Source organism: Herpailurus yagouaroundi, unplaced genomic scaffold (assembly GCF_014898765.1).
Source record: "Herpailurus yagouaroundi ecotype Mexico unplaced genomic scaffold, PumYag 201, whole genome shotgun sequence".
NCBI classification, from domain to species: domain Eukaryota; kingdom Metazoa; phylum Chordata; class Mammalia; order Carnivora; family Felidae; genus Herpailurus; species Herpailurus yagouaroundi.
In genome coordinates this window covers 1517366-1537696 of record NW_024412432.1, presented here as the reverse complement: position 1 = coordinate 1537696, position 20331 = coordinate 1517366, and the positions used below count along the sequence as shown (strand labels likewise).

The window sequence follows — 20331 nt, the reverse complement described above, 5'->3', positions numbered from 1 at the left end:
GAATGAAAAGTCATTTCTAAGATAACCTAGACCAATATATTAGGACTCTTTCTCTTTTCAATTTTTTTTTTTAAAGAATATTGTGATGTTAACATACTGATTCAGCGTTTTTCTTGAGGATAAAAAATAAAGCATAACCTCTTTTTAGTGGTATTGCTGATAATTTTTAAAATATATGCGCAACCATATTGCTTCACAACGAGACATCACTTAATAAACATCAATTACCTCCTAGATGGCGTTCAGGAAGTGGCTTATATTCACTCAAACCAGAATGTGATTGGATCAAGCAAAGCTGAAAATCACATGAGCCGATGGGCAGCACGTGATGTCTTTGAATTGAAGCAGTTTTCCCAGCTTCCTGCTAACATAGCCGTTTGCACTTCTAAGGTAAGAGAACATAGGGTACAGACATCTTTAGTATTTAATCTCATCTTCATAGAAGTTACTTCATAGGATCTTCTCTAAATACTCCCTCGAAAGTAGCTACTTAGACTATAAGTGACATACAAATAAGTATGAAAAACACCACCATTTGGAGCACTGTAGTCACTAAATTATGTTTTATATTAAAAGGCAAATCTAGGGGTGCCTGGGTGGCTCAGTTGGTCAAACATCCAACTTTGGCTCAGGTCATGATCTTGCAGTTCGTGGGTTCAAGTCCCACGTTGAGTGCTGTGCTGACAGCTCAGAGCCTGGAGCCTCCGTTGGATTCTGTGTCTTCCTCTCTCTCTGCCCCTCCCCTGCTTGCACTCTGCCTCAAAATAAATAAACATTTAAAAAATGTTTTTAAATAAATAATAAAAGGCAAATCTATATCTAAATGCCTAATAATGTTGAATTATCCCCCCAATAAAAGATTGCTAAAAACTGAGAAATCTGAGGGGATCATGCAGTTAAATCAGAACCAAAACCACTTCTGCTCATACAGAAAAAGAGAAGTGTATAATTAGATGCCCTTCAAAGTGTTTCACCCTACATAAAGACACACATGGAAGAACTAGCTGCATACAGAATTTATATTTTTAGCAAAAGGATTCATATAATGTTAAAAGTAATAAATACTTTCTATATGATTTTCTCATTTAAAATTGCTCTTATATAAAAATAAGGCTTTACATAAATGTATTTCATTTACACATAGTCACTTTCATCAAATGTCTGAAAAATATTTTTTTCTCTTTGGCTTGCTGTTCTTTATTTCTAAGCTGAGTATCTGAGGATTAGTTTTTCTACCACTTTACCTGTAGGAGTTAAAAGTGGGTACTGTATGTAACAAGGATACATACTTTGTTTCTAGTTAGTTCTACTTTGAAGAATGAAGGGGTAGGGGAGAATGCCTCTGAACTGTCAAGCTGTCTTTATTTATTTGTTCTTCCTCTGGTTCCACAAAGAATTTGGATTGTCTTAACAATAAAATCAGAATACAAAATGAAATTCAGAACCAAGGAAAATACAAATTAAACTGGAAGTTCAGGACTGAAAGAAAGTTAGAATGCAGATATATAAGACATAGTGTTCTTTACCTAGATATTTTTTTTTTAATGACAAATTTGATCGAGTTTCTTAGTAGACAAAACAAAGGAAGTAAACCATTTAGTGTTTTCTCAACTACTGCATTTGGAAATGTGTGTGGGCACTTTGGGTGGTCACAGTGACTGAGTGCCCGACTGGCATTAATATCTGAAGGCCAGGGATACTAAATGGCTGTTGTGGGTGGGGGAGTGGGAAGGGCCATCCCACATGCCAAGAATTGTTCTGCTCAAAATGCCATAACACCCTGCTGAGAAACACTGAGCTAAATGGTTGTCCTTAAGAAAAAGGGGGGGGGGGGAAGCTAGCTCTTCTAGGGAGAAGGAAAACTCTCTTCCAAGCACTTAATTTGAGGAAATTTGTCACCTGGAATTTTAAATGAGGACATTGAATGATCTAGTGAACAGCCAGTTGTCTTATAATATGCTTGGAGTAAATGTAAATAACAGATTTTGGAAGACCGTGCTTTTAGCATTTTTTATTGTAATCCAAAGGGACAATGCAATGCATGAAGTTATAGTTTCATGACCCAAGTGTGCTGCTTTTTTATATTCTCATTTCATCTAGATACCATTTCTCAACCAACACTGTAGAGAACATTTCTCTACTTTGCCTATCTTGTAGGAACTATCTGAAAAAACTAATCAGCAATATGCTGTGTTTGCCAGAAATTGGCTGTATTAGAGCCAGCAGAATTTCTTAAATAGACAACTGATTTTTTATTAGGGCTTTTTTTTTCAACCATACCTTTTTTTTTTTTTTAATCATGTCCTTATCCAAACAAATTTTAATGTGAAAATGTCACATAATTTGGCAAACCCCTATAGTAGATGTCAATGAAATAATTTAATTGGATATTGGTTGCAGGAGGAATTTTGATAGCTACAATTAGCCTATGGCATGCACTCTACTCAGAATGTCAGAGTTTAAATTCTAGCTCTCTCGCATACTTCCTGTGTGACCATGAGAAAGGGACTTACTTTCTCTGTGCTTCATTTTCTTTGTGTTTAAAATACAAATAATTATACTTATTACCTCAAAAAGTTGCAAAGACTGAGGTAAAAATGCTCTGGACAGTACCTGACACAAAGTAAGCACTCAATGAATAATAAGTATTGTTATTATTACCACTGGATAAGACTAATGTCAGGTCTCGAATTCTCCTGGAAGGTGGGGCTTAATGAGGAAAAATAATCCATAAATAGTTGTATGCAGCCATATTTAATTATAAATTTTAAAAATGGGTGATATTAGCAGATCTGGGGCTTTGGACTCCCTTTAAAAGGAAAACAAGAAGGGCACCTGGGTGGCTCAGTTGGGTAAGCATCTGACTTTGATTCAGGTCATGATCTCACAGCTCATGAGTTTGAGCCCCTCATTGGGCTCTGTGCTGGCAGCTCAGAGCCTGAGCCTGCTTTGGACTCTGTGTCTCCCTCTCTCTCTGCCCTTCTCTCTCCCTCCCTCCCCGCCTCCTCTCTCTCTCTCTCTCTCTCTCTCTCTGTCTCAAAAATAAATAAACATTAAAAAAGTTTTTTAAATAAAAAAAGGAAAAACAAGAATATTCCTGGTAGAATATCTTTCATAATTTTGTATGTGACTACTGAGTTTTTGCTTATGAAAATAGAAAGCTACTCATTACTTTATATTAGTTTATTTTAGATATTCTGTGGTAGAATTGAAGATAATAGTAACTTTTCCATTTAAAGCTGATAGATTATTTTCTGTTTTGATTCTTCAATTGAAGTGACTGCTTTTAATTCAAGATATTGCCATAGCTGCTGACAGACATTCAAATGAGTGAGACATCACTCTGCCATCAGACTAATCCTTTTGCATTAATCTCTGTACATAATATTCTTGGTTCTCCTCATTATAAGTCTTCTGGAAACTAAAGACTACCTCAGTAATGTCAGGGAAATGGAACAATGATAGTATCATTTTTCTCTTTACTAAAACTACTTATAAAGATGGTTAAATTAAGGATTTCTGAAGATACTTTTTAAAAAACACATTATTTTACATATATGAGATATTGACAACATTTCAAAGCCATCTCAGAATTTTTACAAAAAAAAAAAATGTTCACATTCACTGATTTCATCGTATCTGGTGAAAATTACTTCAGCGCCTTTAATGAGTAAGTCAGTGAAACATACCATCATCTTCGATTAGAGATTTGAGTGTCACTCCCAGAGAGGTTTTGCAGCTTGTAGTGTGTGGTGGGTGGCAACAGTGAATTTGCAGTTTTGAAAAAAAATTAAAAATGGTTAAGGAAGGAAAAGAGAATAAGGTAAAGGGAAACAAAGCAAGGTAAAAGCAATAGTGTCAGAAATTATCTGCAAACCTCTTGCTTCTAAAGTCTCCAGAAATCCCCAGACCTCCCACCTACAGTACAGTATCTTTCATCTTAGAGCTCACATCCAGAACCTTTATTACTGAGAATTCTTCTGAGTGCTTCTTGTCTGTCACCAAAGTTTTATTAGAGACCTTTGTTTGTGTTTGAAAAGACTGTGTGTGTGTGTGTGTGTGTGTGCGCGCGCGCGCGCGCGCGCGCGTGTGCGTGTGTGTGTGTGTGTGTGTGTGTGTGTGTGGTCTGTGTGTGTCTGTGTGTGTGTCTGCAGCCAGAGGCAGATATGTTGTCTCGTTTCCTAAGAAAAAGAAAACAAATCCTATTTCTTTGTATGAAGGTAATACGCGATTAGCAAGCGGTCACAATATGCAGATGTTTCACTTTCCAAGGAATACTGTAGTTGAATCCGAGTAAGGGCTTTTAACTAAATTGCAAAGAAATATACTAAATGGAAAAGTTACAAAAGAGAAGTAGTGTATACCACAATCCTTGATAAACTCCTGTGGTCTTCAGAGTTTCTCAGTCCTTTTGATAAAATTATTGATAGCCAAAATGACAAGAGCTCTGAACCTGCTTTTCAAATTCAACCATATATTAAGAAGAGGCCTAAAATACACAGTCTTTTCCATGTTGCCTTTGCTTTCTTATAGTTTATACTTTTATAAATTAATTTCTATTTATGTAACATATTTTATAGATGTCTTGAATGAAAACCTGTCTCCCCTATAATAAATTTCTGATCATACCTTTGTTATTGAGTAATGAAAACTATGTAAGATAAGAACTCGTTTTGCCTTAAATTGTACTTAGATATTTTAGAACCATGTCTGAAGACAGCTTATTTTAAAAGATGAAATGTCTGGTAACAAGAGGGAAAACCTGTATGATTTAGGTCTAACCTCAGACCAGAAAGAAACGCTTTAAGCATTTGAAAGAACTGATAATACCTTTATTAGAGCTAATTTGTTCCTTTAATATATGGAAGTATGTCACAGAATTTAGCTATACCTGTTTGTGATGTGCTGCCTCATTTTTTCAGTCAACTGCATGTTTTCAACTTAAGTATACTTAAAGTTTTCTGAAAAGAAATGTACAAAGACAGCATTCAATTAAGGATTAATCACTATGGCAACTGAGACCTGGTGACTGAGAGGGGGAGGATGTATTCTCACTCAGTTTCCTGCCAGCTGTCATGGTCAACCTCTGCTGCCTGAATCCAAGCCAAAATATAGACTGTGACCAACTCTAAGAAACTATATCTGTATTTTTATAAATTGGTACAAGTATCAGACTATAAAAGAAGACTTAATCCCCTGAATTGGATGACAGACACTTGGCACTCTTGCCAGTGTTTGACAGAGAAATAACGGGTCGCTTTGTAGTAAAACCTGGATTAATAGTAAACCCTTCTTTATGTTATTGCAGTGTGGTGTAAACGAGAGGCCTACGCATGCTGTCGGCCCAGGCCGGAGGGGGGGAGCGTGGGGAAGGTTGCCTTTTATAACCCGTGCAGGTTTAAGCACTGTTCAGAATACTGTAAATACAAAATGTCGTGTTAGTAAGAACTCCTCTTTCTTGTATTTGTATTAGGTTGGCATTTTGTAGATTACTTAAAGAAAGGCTCTCTATGAGCTATGGTGGATTTGATTGCAGTATGTTTATACAGCTTTTGGAGTCAGCAAGGAGGGATGGACTGTTTACAATGAAGCAGACTTTGGGGAGATATAGCATTCCATTATCCTATTTTTCAGGATACTGAATGGCATGATGGTTTAAAGTAATCGTTCACAAATGACTGGTTTATGAAGTAGTTGAGTAAGGAAGGTTTATGGTTTCAGCATGTAACGGAATTAACTCTTACTGGGTGGGATTTTTCATGGTTTCATCATTTTTCTTTCTGTAGCTAGATGTTAATTTTATGGTATTTATATTAGAAAGTTATTCCTTCACATAATCTTAGGAGAGATCAAGAGTGTTTAAATTTTGTGTGTATATGTATAAAACTATGTAACTAGTGTTGGCATGACAAGTTTGATTCTTTGGAACTAGGATTGATTCAGAAAGATAGTGTATCATTTGTGAAGAACACCTGTTACCTAGTCAGAGCAAGGAGAATCTGCTGTTACCTTTTTTTTTTTTTTTTAATTTTTTTTCAACGTTTATTTTTTTTGGGACAGAGAGAGACAGAGCATGAACGGGGGAGGGGCAGAGAGAGAGGGAGACACAGAATCGGAAACAGGCTCCAGGCTCCGAGCCATCAGCCCAGAGCCTGACGCGGGGCTTGAACTCACGGACTGTGAGATCGTGACCTGGCTGAAGTCGGACGCTTAACCGACTGCGCCACCCAGGCGCCCCTGCTGTTACCTTTAAACATGCACACCTACTTCCCTCCTAGCTGATGGCTACAAGTAGATGTGGTGTTCTTCCTCACAGTGGTATTACCAGGATTAACAGAGAAACGGGACTACTGACCTGATGTGTACAAAACACATTCAGCTCCTTGTGATAAAGGCATTAAAACTACTCAAAATATAAATTTTTATTTTTTGTAATTATTATTATTGCTGATCAGTAAGGGTGATGAGTGAAACTCCCTCTCTTATTCTCTGCAATGACCCAATACAATTTCTGTTGCTGATAGTACCAATAATACCAATAATAGCATATGTTAGAATACCATAAAAGATATCTAGCATTCTCTAATTGTATAGACAAAGGACCTACCTTGAGCTAGGACTCATTTTTCATGAAGAATTCTATAGAAAAAAAATATATTTGAAAAGAATTATTAACTAATTTCACAATGAACTGAACTGAGAAAAAATAATCTTTGCCTATCAGGAAATAGTTGTATTCTAACTCTCCCAGCTGGCCATTGTTCCAATTGCACAGTAGATAGATGTCACTTCTTGGAACAATTTCTCTGTTTAAATAGCTGGAATATTAATTCTAAATAGTTAAAAAATACTATTTCTTCAAATAATGCCTTCTCATTAACAATATAAAAGCTTAGAGATATAAGACCTCATGAACTCTGATTGACTTTACCTCATGACTTAAAGAAATTGAAGCACATAATAGCCCTTTTCAACGTATATTTTATCCTTCTATGAAAACCAGTTAGCAATTGGAATGGCCACTTAATGGAAATACCTATTGCCTTTTCATCTGAGAATCTTGTTTCTAAACATATGAATTCTGAATTTTTATAGGATGAATGAGGCAAAATTATAAGACTAGCAAAACATAGTATTTCAGAATTTGGAGGATTCTTGGAGACTATTTAATGCAAAAGTATCATTTTACTGATTTTTAAAAATGAGAGGGTAAGTGACTTCCCTCAGGCTCAATAGTGTCAGTCAATTTAAATCCCTAGTTTTTCAATCCATCTATCTTCTCTTGTGCCTTTTTCCTCAGTTTCTTTGGCTTCTATTTTGTTCTGGTGGTTTTACTTTTTTTTTTCCCTCCATTTTACTTTTCAAATGTGACAAATCAGTCTGATTTTTCAAAATAACTTGCTTGTGAAGAATCACCCTCACTTTAGCAGTTAAACAAAAAAATTTAAGTGGACTGAATGTATCCTTCACTTTAAAAAATATTTTGTTAGATAGTTAAAGCTCTGTCTGGACTCAAGAAATAACAGTCACACTGTTGGCACTATCTACTGTGCCAAAGATGTTTTGGCAAAGGCATAATTTTTTGCTTTTTTCTCTTATGCTTTTTCTCCACCAGGAATAACCTTGAGCCTTAATTTTTTCATCCCCCCAAATCTCCATATCTCTTTACCTTTCAGAACCTACCTCAGATCCTGTTGTCTCTTCCACAAAGCCTGACCCAGCTTCTCCCTAAGCTGGAACTAAGATGTCCTTCTTCTTACACTGTTTCTACTTCACCCAATAGTACTTTCTATGGCCTGTTATTCTAAAATTTGACTTCCAAATTTGTTTTATAAGTACACATCTTCTTCTTCTTTTCTAATGAAACTCTGGACTTCTAAATAGCAGGATATATCCCTGACTCATTTTTGATAACCACAGAGATTTAAAATAGTGTCATATATATATATATATTATATATATATAATTGATACCTTATGAATAAATTTATGTTTTCAGTTGCAATAAGGTTACAGTGAACCCATCACTATGTTTTGAGAATTTTAAGTGGTTTACACTATTCCATGAACAACTTTCCTGGTTTTCCTGGAAATCCTCTGCAGATGACTTAAACGTTGTCAGAGCTACCACTGGACAATTAATTGAGCCAGGGAAAATGGTCCCTCCTTATTGAATGAGAAGTATTCTCAGGTTGCCTGGCACCCATGCTCTTCAATAAATTTACTCGGTCTACACCTCTATATCCATATCATCTACTGTCTGATCCTCCACTCCAGGTGGACCCAATTCAAGTTCCACTTCCCTTCATAAAGCCTCAGTCTTCAGAGATCACTCTGTTCCAAGTTCCCTTCACACCCATACTCTGCGCCAGTCATCATTGTAGACACGGTGGACACCATATTAGTGTTGCTTACCTCAAATGTGTTTGTTCTCTCCTTGGGTAGGTTACAGGCTGCTTAAGGATTAGGACCATTGTGTACACTTTCATAAACACCACAGCCTAGCAACAGGAAGCACAGAGTGGGAGTGCAGAAAATGATGGCCACTTGAATTCCTGCGTGAAAGTATTACATAAGGCACAACCATCTTCACCATGAAGTCAAGGCTTCTCAAGTCTTAGCTCCACAAGTTGACGTTAAATAGAGTACACTGGCAGATCATGTAAAGATCTTAGTCATTTCAGAGCAGCATAAACTCTGGTATTCTTCATTTGCACTCCATACGTGCCATTTGTTGGCTGCAGTGCTGGTATAGGAAACCCACTCAAGAAGGGAGAACATGGGTAACAGTGCCAGAAAAGATATCCCTACCCATTTATGACTTTGTGAGCTTTCCTCATCTAGCAGTAATACATCTAAACAATCACTTAGGACCTCAAGTTTCTGCCTTCCAAAGTTATGTGAAATGTCTTATCGTGCTTCTTTTCCATGGCACATAAGGCGGATCTCAATTTGGCCCTAGCCTGCTTTTTCATTCTCATTCTGAGACACTCATTCAAAATTATTGATACTCTGTACCAGGCACTGTGCTAGACACTGGGGATGTAAAGATGAACAGACTCTTCTGGTCAGCTTTCAGACTGTGAACCAGTCTACGGGCACACCGTGGACTTTTACCCTGCCATGCCTTTGCTCCTGTGCTGCTTTTGCTTAAAATTCCATTTCACCTGTGTCTGCTTATTGAACTCCTCCCCCTTGTATCATCAAAGACAGCTGTCCCCTAAGGCCTCTCCAAAGCAGTGTAAATGTCTTCCTCATCTTCATTTTTACGTGTGTGTATCTGCTATAGTACTTACCATTGTATTATGTGATACTGTATATATGTCTGTAGGATACTTTCAGCTTCAAGGAATAGGATAACCATCTACAATTAGCCTATACAAACAGGCACATGAAAAGATGCTCAACATCACTAATCATCAGGGAAATGCAAATAAAAAATACAATGAGATATCACCTCACACCTGTCAGAATGGCTAAAATCAGAAACAGAAGAAACAACAAGTGTTGGTGAGGACATGGAGAAAAACGAACCCTCGTGCACTGTTGATGGGAATGCAAACTGGTACAGCCACTACAGAAAACAGTAGGGAGGTTCCTCAAAAAATTTAAAAAAAAATAGATCCAGTAATTCCACTACTGGGTATTTGCCCCCCCCCCAAAAAATGAAAACACTAGTTCAAAAAGATAGATGCACCCTTATGTTTATTGTAGCATTATTTACAGTGGCAGAGATAGGGAAGCAACACAAGTGTCTATCAATAGATGAATGGATAAAGAAGATGTGGTGTATGCACACAATGGAATTTTACTCAGCCACAAAAAAGAATGAGATCTTGCCATTTGCAAACAACATGAATGGACCTAGAGGACACTATGCCAAGTAAAATAAGTCAGAGAAAGACAAACACCATATGACTTCACTTACATGTGGAATCTAAAAAACAAAACAAATGAATAAACAAAAAGCAGAAACAGACCGATAAATACAGAGAACAAACTGATAGTTGCCAGAGGAGAGAGGGTGGGGGGATGGGCAAAATGGGTGAAGGAAAGTAGGAGATACAGGCTTCCAGTTCTGGAATGAATAGTCCCAGGGCTGAAAGGTACAGCATAGGGAATACAGTCAATGGTATTATAATAGTGGTGACAGATGGTAGCTACACTTGTGGTGAGCCTAGTACAATGTATAGACATATCAAATCACTATGAAACTAATGTAACATTGTATGTCAGTTATATTTCAATAAAGATAATTGATTAACTAATAAAAGTGACCTATACAGTGGGCCATTAACTAGTTCACATAATGGCAAGCCTGTTGAGGGGTATTTCTAGGTTTAGTGCTATAGCCCAATGACATCATAAGGATTCAGGCTTTCTCATTTTCTGCGTCATTGGCCTTGGTAAGTCAACATTTAGTGCCTGGGCCTTTTGACTCATGTTGCAGGATGACCACTGCATCTCAAGAACTCATTCTCTTATGCAAATGCATCATCCAAAGACAGAAAGGTATGGTTCTCTCATACATGTCTCCTTTTGTTGAGGAGAACAATCTTTGTTGCAAAACATGACTAGCTTGCCTAATCTCCATTTATTCCCCACCCCCCAGCCACCCCACCCTGAGAACTGAGAGAGCAATCCACCATCCCGGAGCACATCTCTAAGAGAACTCCAATTTTGTTCAGACAACAAAGAAAGTAACAGTGGCTGTTGATAGGCCATCAGCAATGTCTGCCATTATATTCCTGGTTAGACTGTGAAACTCATTTGTGTTAGGAATGGAAGCTTATTCTCTTATTCCCTGGAGCTAGAACAGTACCTGGTACATAGATATTCAATCAGAGCTTACTAATTTTAATTGAATTTCTAGTAGCTATTAAATACAGCCTTCTCAAAGAGAGTCTACAAATAAAAAATGTGAGGAATTACTCTAATTTTTAATATGAACATGAATTCTTGTGCAGTGGAGTGGCTTTAGGCAGGATAAATATGTTTCTAACATTAGAAACATATTTATATAGGGGCGCCTGGGTGGCGCAGTTGGTTAAGCGTCCGACTTCAGCCAGGTCACGATCTCGCGGTCCGTGAGTTCGAGCCCCGCGTCAGGCTCTGGGCTGATGGCTCAGAGCCTGGAGCCTGTTTCCGATTCTGTGTCTCCCTCTCTCTCTGCCCTTCCCCCATTCATGCTCTGTCTCTCTGTGTCCCAAAAATAAATAAAAACGTTGAAAAAAAATTTAAAAAAAACATATTTATATAATCTAACATTAGAAACATATTTATATAATCTAACATTGGAATTTGTGATATTTTTGCAATTTTCCTGATGAGGATAATATCCCCTTTAACATGACCAGAGTCAGCTCTCACCACTTTTATGTTAAGATTGTTGGTAAGCTGATGTTTTATTTTAAAGGTACTCTTGAGGCGCCTGGGTGGCTCAGTCGGTTGAGCGTCCAACTTCGGCCCAGGTCATGACCTCATGGTCTGTGAGTTCGAGCCCCGCGTCGGGCTCTGTGCTGACAGTTCAGAGCCTGGAGCCTGCTTTGGATTCTGTGTCTCCCTCTCTCTCTGCCCCTCCCCTGCTCATGCTCTGTCTCTCTCTCTGTGTCAAAAACAAATAAAACATTAAAAAATTAAAAAAAAAATTTTTTTAAATAAAAAAAGGTACTCTCATCTTGTAGCCAAGTTACTATCAGAATCAACTTTCAATTAATCTGTAAACAGTTTTCATGACTGTAGCAGCAACTGCTTAAAAAATGGAATTGGAAAGCCATAACCTGCTTTTTATTCAGCATATAAGGCTATCTCTTACTGTTGCCAGGTGAAGTAATGAATACCTTAAGAGGAAGAACTTTTTGCTTTTGGTAAATTGTCTTCCAAAAATTTTTCTTACTTGTGTTATGTTTTTTATCCAACATTCATTTATTGAAAGGCTGTCAGCTAAATGACTCAGGACTCAATATGAAAAAATATATATATGGTTGCTCTCTGTGTTAGAGGCATGTATAGCTCCAGTTACATAGGTAAGGTCTAAGCAATCAAAATAGTTTGCAATAGAATAGGGGCCCTACCTATTCAAAGAGAGCCCCCTGAAATACAAATCAAAACCACACTCAGATATCACCTCATGCCAGTCAGAGTGGCCAAAATGAACAAATCGGGAGACTATAGATGCTGGAGAGGATGTGGAGAAACGGGAACCCTCTTGCACTGTTGGTGGGAATGCAAATTGGTGCAGCCGCTCTGGAAAGCAGTGTGGAGGTTCCTCAGAAAATTAAAAATAGACCTACCCTATGACCCAGCAATAGCACTGCTAGGAATTTATCCAAGGGATACAGGAGTACTGATGCATAGGGGCACTTGTACCCCAATGTTCATAGCAGCACTCTCAACAATAGCCAAATTATGGAAAGAGCCTAAATGTCCATCAACTGATGAATGGATAAAGAAATTGTGGTTTATATACACAATGGAATACTACATAGTAATGAGAAAAAATGAAATATGGCCTTTTGTAGCAACGTGGATGGAACTGGAGAGTGTGATGCTAAGTGAAATAAGCCATACAGAGAAAGACAGATACCATATGGTTTCACTCTTATGTGGATCCTGAGAAACTTAACAGAAACCCATGGCGGAGGGGAAGGAAAAAAAAAAAAAAGAGGTTAGAGTGGGAGAGAGCCAAAGCATAAGAGACTGTTAAAAACTGAGAACAAACTGAGGGTTGATGGGGGGTGGGAGGGAGGGGAGGGTGGGTGATGGGTATTGAGGAGGACACCTTTTGGGATGAGCACTGGGTGTTGTATGGAAACCAATTTGACAATAAATTTCATATATTAAAAAAAAAAAATGAAAACAAAAAACAAAACAAAACAAAAAAACAAAGAGAGCCCCTGGTCTTGTATTCCTTTGGTGGGTGAAATTAGGATTTTTGGCCTACATGCAACATTGTTGCTGCTTGGCTTGGTATGTTGTATGTGATTATATAGCATTTTAAATAAAGGTAGATTCTATTTATATAATAAAGCTATCAAATGAGAAATTGAAATAACAATGCAAGAAAAAAAAAGTACGCAAGGAAAGTCTCATGAACCTGGACCTTCAAGCATGGGTAGAACTATGTTGGGCAGAAGGCAAGGCTGAGGAAATTTGGCTCCAGAAATGAATATCCATGATGTGTTTGGCAGTAGTGAGAAGATTAGCCTAACCAAGCCAGCATCTATTGGACATCAGGAAGAGTAAGACTGCATTGAGGGAACACATCATGAAAGGCCTTGCATGTAGAGAAATAATCAAAAGATGTTAAACTGACCTGAACAGACTGAAATGTTAGAGTTTATACTCCGACAAGTAACTTTCAACATGTGCATAATATCTAACCATTCCCTGGTGAAGAAGGCTAAGAGCCAGGCCTGGAGCTGGTAATCATTATTCTAGACAGAAAGACCCTTCTGTTTTCACTCAAGAAGGGGGGAAGCCTTTTCCTGTGTGTAGGCATAAAGCTGGGTAAAACCAAAATCCACTCTCGATCATTCTGGTCAGAGTTTCCAGCATGGAGGTATCATGTATGTGCTGATTGAAGGCATGTCAGCTTACTGTAGATGAGCAGTTCCCAAAAGGTGGTCCATGGACCCCTAAGATATCTGAGACTCCTTCAGGGGTCTGCAAGGTCCGAACTATTCTCAGAATAACTTGAAGTGCCCTTTTCACTTGCTGACATTGCGCAAATGGTGTAAAAGTAATGGTGAGAAAACTGCTGGCAGCTTATCATGAATCATTCAGTGGCCCCAAATCATACCTAGTAGTCTCTGGATTCTGTACATACTTGCAGGACAAGGAAGCTAGTTTCTCTGATGAATATCTTTTTTTTTTTTTAACATTTATTTATTTTTGAGACAGAGAGAGACAGAGCATGAACGGGGGAGGGTCAGAGAGAGGGAGACACAGAATCTCAAACAGGCTCCAGGCTCTGAGCTGTCAGCACAGAGCCCGACGCGGGGCTCGAACTCACGGACTGCGAGATCATGACCTGAGCTGAAGTTGGCCCCTTAACCAAATGTCTGATGAATATCTTTGATTGATTTTTATCCTTGATAAAAATGGCTTGTTTTATCAAATCTCAACCTTTTATACTCATCTTTCATTCTATTCTGTTTGCTAAAATAGGGAGTGTACATAAGCACTTGTACACCTGAGCTGCAAAGTGAACTAGCCACCTTTTTTTTTTTCATAAAACATCGTTTGTACTTGAAAGAATGGCTGACAGACAGACTGGTTATTTGGATTTGGTAGGTAATTTCTTAAAAATGAACCTAGTGAGTTTGGTACTTCAAGGAAACCAGTGGGCATGGACGTGTTGCCAGGGATAAATTCAAGCTTTCAATTAAAATGTTGAAAATCTTGTATCTTCCACCATGACCATGACACATTCCCCATACTTACATATTTTTTCCTGATGCAATAGGTGGTGATAACAACAAATATGACTTACCAATGCTGTGTAATTGAATGTGTCACATTTTAAAGATCTACATAACTCAGTTCATTGGTATTTCCAAATGACCAAGTGAATATCACTGTCATGCTTGGGGAAAAAAATCCGGCCAAAGTACAACATATGCCAATGAATTTTAATAATGTAAAAATTTACTGGTATGGTTTCAGATTTTACATGAAACTAACCTTAACTGAGTTTTGATATAGTATCAAAAATATTTACAGTTATCTGAAAAGGCCATTAAAATATTCTTCCCTTTTCTAACGACATGTCTACATGATGCTGATTTTCTTCATATACTCCAACCAAAACAACCTTGTTGCAACAGATTGAATGCAGAAGTCAGATATGAGACTCTAGCTGTCTTTTATTAATCCAGATGTTAAAGATAGTTACAAAAATATAAAAACAATAGCCACTATTCATGTTAATTTTTTGTTTGCTTGGAAAATGTAAAATGTTTTGTTGTTATTGTTGTTAAAAAAGTTATTCAGAGGCAGCCTGGGTGGCTCAGTCAATTAAGCATCCAACTCTTGATTTTGGTTAAGGTCACAATCTCACAGTTCGTGATATCAAACCCTGATTCAGGCCCCACACTGATGGTGCAGATTCTCTCTCTCCCTCTCTCTCTGCCCCTCCCCTGCTTGTGTCATGCAAGTGCATGTGCACATGCTCACTCTTGCAAAATAAATAAACATTTAAAAATAAATAAAAATAAAAAGAGTTTTTCAGGTTAACATGTAATTGGCTTATTGTTATTTTTTTTAATAATTTATTTTGGGGAGAGTACAAGTGGGGGAGGGGCAGAGAGAGGGGGACAGAGGATCCGAAGCCGGCTCTGCGCTGACAGTGCAGCGCCCAATGTGGGGCTCGAACTCACAAACTGCGAAATCATGACCTGAGCTGAAGTCAGACGCTCAACTGAGCCACCCAGGTGCCCCAGCTTATTGTTATTTTTAATGGATTAACTAATATTTTTGAATGTTTAATAGGTAAAACACACACAAACAAAAGCTCTTTGGGGTCCTTAATAATTTTTAAAGTGTAAAGAGGTTTTAAGACCCATAGTTTCAGAACTGCTATCTTGGACCATATGAAGAGAGGATCCTGATCATTAAATTCACTTCTAGTGGGATATACTTTTAATTGGCCTTTCTCTGTGTAAAAGCTTTACTTCCTTTTCTACAGGATTCAAGAAGGCACATCAGAATGGTGTGGCCATACAGAATCCACTCTAATTTGCTAATTTCAGTACTTTATTAATAATAATCAAATTTCAGTACTTTATTATTAATAATAATCTGCATCAAATAATAATCTGCATCAAACATCACAGCTAATTGCAATGTCTCTCATTTGGGACATGCTTGAAATGATCTTCCCAAGATGCTAGAGAACCATTGGTGGCTTTGTCAGCCTACATTTAGAAGCCTTAACTCCAGCCAGAGGCCCGAAGGAAGCAAGGGAGGAGCCTAAGCTCCCTGTGGGAAATGCCAGCTGCTGAAAAGGCAGGTAGGGACAGATGCCTGCCAAGGAAGGCTTTCTTTAAATATTTTTCCATCAGCACCACCTTCTGTGATCTTTTCACATACCAGGTATTATTAAGTACAGGACCTTCAAATGGTCTTTAGATAAAGTTTTACCATAATGCAAGTAATACATATAAAGCTTTGAAACTGTGTCAGGGCTACAAGATGCTAAGGACCTACTGATTACTACTTTCTCAAGATCTTATAAGGACTGCTAGAACTGTGAATTTTATTTTGTTTTTTTTAATGTTTATTTTTGAAAGAGAGAACACAAGCAGGGGAGGGGCAGAGGGAGAGAGGGAGACAGAATCCAAAGCAGCCTCCAGGCTCTGAGCTGTCACCATAGAGCGCAGCATAGGACTCCAACTCATGAGCAGTGAGGTCATGACCTGAGCCGAAGTCGGATGCTCAACCAACTGAACCACCCAGGCGCCCCAGAATTGTGAATTTTAAATATGAAAGAGACCAATGGGAGTCCCTGATCCAAATTCCTACCCCCTTAGGTCCTGATCCCCAAATCACTCATTATCCCCCAAGGGTATTGAGGCTCAAAAAGTTAACAAAACTTCCCCAGTTTCCTCTGGACCCTAGGGCTCAAGGTGCTGAGTCCAGTGCTCTGACTGCCACTGTCTCACCTGGCCTGTTCTCACAGATGACTGTTCTGGCAGTGTCTTCAAGGTCACAGATCCCAAGGAGATGGGGCTTTTCTATTTCTGTTTGCAGTGTGTGCTGCATGCCCCATAATACTCACCTGCTCTCCCAGGGTTAGATATATACGTCTATCAGATAATGAGAAATGGACTGTTGTGGATAAAAAAGGAACCTAGGCTCAGGACAGCCATTATAAAGTTGTTCTGTTGTGACTCACTTAGAAAGCAAAATACTATTAAAAATATAGAGAGATATAGATACAGGTAGAGATACATAGATATAGCTGGATTGTAACTATTACTTCTTCCAGGAGTAAAGCAGAATGGCAATAACAACCCCCCCAAAAAGATTTTGGATTTGAATCTAAGTGGGTTTTTTTTTTCAGATTTGAATGTCATTTTTAAACATGCAGAAAATTTGACTTTAATATGTATTTGTGGTGGGTTCTCTAACCACCTGGCTTTCAACCAGAGGATGAGTAAAGACAATTCAGGAGTAGCTCATAGTTGCCTTAGGCTTTCCTGAATATTGGAAAACTGCATTTACAGGAATATTTCCTACCTCCAGGCAAAAATCTTGAATGATTACTTTCAGGATAGGAGCTTTTTCACACCTGTGCAAAGACCCTTAAAAGTCTTTGTCCTTTTAGACACTCAGATGCCATTTGAATGAATGTATTTACATGTGCTATATATTTTTATAGTACTCCTGATTCCCTGCTTTGCAAAGACAAAGAAGTTTATGACTTCTTATGTGTTTATAGAGTTTGGCCCTTACCCAAAGGGAGATTTCTTTTTTAATCTTTTGTTTGAACAGATGTGTAAACAAAAGCATTGCTGCCTCTCAGACTTCACTATTTAAGATTTAATGAAGAAAAAAAAGAACACTGATTTTTTTTTTCTAGTCTTTATGGCAAAGTTGGTGTGATCAGGACACTGTGAGGACCTGTGGCTACATGGTGCACCCACACCCACACATGGCAGTGACTGTAGAGTAGCTTGTGAGGCTCTGTGCCATTCTCAGGAACAAGGTGTAGACCAAGAGCTTTCCTATAATGGGCAGATACTCTGGTGATCTTAGAATCCAAACTCAGGCTTCTCAGTGGGTCCAAGCCATCAGGACCTTCCAATCCCTTTGAAAGTCTCTCTCTTTCCAGTTTTGTCAATGACTAATCAAACCCAAACATCTGGTTATGGGGGAAAAAAGAAAACAAAACAATACAGTGAATGTGTCTGTTACATATCTATTGCTCCTTGTTCTGGTATATGTTCTACAGGGTGTTTTTTGGAGAGACCAACTTAGCAGACAGAGCCATTCTAAAATTGCTTAATAAAACTTTTCCGTAATTCCCAGTGGCCCACTATGATAAGGCTACCCATCCTATGAGGCTGTTCTGCATTGTACCTTATCCCTATCCAGGCTTCCTCCGTGGAGGGTATGGATAGATGAGCAGGGGAGGAAGAGTCGCAGTGTCTGCATTGGCTCTGGCTGTGTCTCCAGGAATTAGCCCTGAGGAGCTTTAGAAAGATGGCAGATTTCTTCACTGGATTATTTGAATGGATAAAGAAATTGTGGTTTATGTACACAGTGGAGTACTACTTGGCAATGAGAAAGAATGAAATATGGCCTTTTGTAGCAACGTGGATGGAACTGGAGCGTGTTACGCTAAATGAAATAAGCCATACAGAGAAAGACAAATACCATACGTTTTCACTCTTATGTGGATCCTGAGAAACTTAACAGAAGACCATGGGGGAGGGGAAGAAAAAAAAAAAAGAGGGAGGGAGGCAAACCATAAGACACTCTTAAAAACAGAATAAACTAAGGGTTGATGTGGGGTGGGAGGCAGGGGAAAGTGGGTGATGGGCATTGAGGAGGGCACCTGTTGGGATGAGCACTGGATGTTGTATGGAAACCAATTTGACAATAAATTTCATATTAAAATAAATCAATAAATCAATAAATAAATACTTTAAAAAAAGATGGCAGAAATTACAATAATATTTCTCTTGCTAAAATGGGAATTGGAGGCTGTTCATGATTCCTTTTGAAACTCACTCTCCTGGATTGTTCTGTTTCTTGCCCCCACTTGTTACAGGTAGGTGGCTATAGGACAGATTGATCCCCATCAGCTCTGCTCATTTCCTTGCTATTCCTATATAGGTGCTCTCTGAAGTTCTTCAGTAATTTACCTCCAAAGTTGTTTTTTTTTTTTTTACCTCAAAGACTGTTAGTAGAAAATTTTGTTGTTGTTTTTTTAACTTAAACATTCTCTGCACTATTCCCAGTGAAGCTTCCTAGTACATAAAGATAGATTTCCTACATAGCAAATAGAAACATGCTAATGTAATCATATGGCTGTGAGGTAAGAGGAATATTCTTTTTTTCTTTTCTCAGCACATTGACAGTAAAGATTGCTATCTTTAAACTTTTTAAGAGTCAGTTTTATTTTTTCTTACTTTCATATTGAAAATCTATATATACTTTATCTCCTTTTTAGTTTTGCCTTTCAAAAAATAACTCTTATTTCATTTAAAGTAACGTAACTTGGCTTAGATCTAATGCCTTGAAACACAGAATTTTGGTTCAAAGGCAAAAGAGTATTATCAAAAGTTATTTGAATCTTTCTTACTATTGATCTTTAGAGCAATGAGTAAGATAAGGAACTTTCCTCATAGAACCAACATAAACCTAAAACTTCTCAGTAAGAAATAAATTATACAGAATTATATACAGTTGCTTAGGTCTACTGTGGATTCATTTGGGCTACTCTAGAAGAAGGAATTTTTCCCTACAAAAGTGCTCTCTTATTCACTATAATCCTAATGTACATCTTTTATAATTTAAAATAATTATAGGTTTTATTTTTTAGAATGTATACATTGTACATTTTTTTATATTTTTTACAAAATATACATACATGTATACATGTATACAAAATACATTTTTTATATTTTTGTTTTTGTTTTTTTTGAGAGAGAGTGCACCCACACGTGCATATTTGCACATGAGCAAAGGAAGGGCAGAGAGAGAGAGAGAGAGAGAGTGAGAGAGAGAGAGAGAGAGAGAGTCCTAAGCAGGTTCCGTGCTGTCAGTGCAGAGCCCTACACAGGGGCATGACCCCACAAACTGTAAGATAATGACCTGAACCGAAATCAAGAGTTGGATGCTTCAGCCACCCAAGCACCCCTGTACATTTTTAAGTAGTAATTTTTATGATATATTTTCAAACACAATTTACAGACAAATCAGAAAAATCAATAATGATTTTATAACTTCATGAAAATTAAATCAAAGGTGATATTCATAAAGTCTTTGAAGTGAGCCATTTCCAAGTTAAGCATTTAACTGTGAATAGATGAGGAGACTATTTTGGCCAAAATATATTAGAACAATTATCCTTTACAGAAATGATATATACTTAATGTTTTAACTGAATTAAACAATTTTTATATTTATGAACCTTAGTTTCAATAATAAATCATTATTTTTGTAAAAACAGCATATCATGTGTTTAAATTCTTAATTATATGAATGAGATTAGGATTTACCATAATCAGACATAGCCTATCTTTTACCTTTTTAGCCCTGGTTAACTGTGGTCTGAAGGGGGACAGTTTTTCCTTTACTTTTTCAGTTCTCAACTGATGGC

At 37.7% G+C, this 20331-nt stretch overlaps 1 protein-coding gene across 5 annotated transcripts in view; it reads left to right on the top strand.

The window, feature by feature from the left end:
• Positions 1 to 20331, top strand: part of ERCC6L2 (ERCC excision repair 6 like 2) — a 148549-nt gene that overhangs the window by 113456 nt on the left and 14762 nt on the right. For 4 of the 5 annotated variants that reach the window (XM_040450230.1, XM_040450229.1, XM_040450227.1 and 1 more), the window contains one exon: positions 236 to 390. In XM_040450230.1, coding sequence (XP_040306164.1) covers positions 236 to 390 — 155 coding nt within the window. Of the gene's footprint in view, positions 1 to 235; positions 391 to 6278; positions 6375 to 20331 lie in introns of those variants that run through there. The other variant, XM_040450232.1, reaches the window with a different exon arrangement.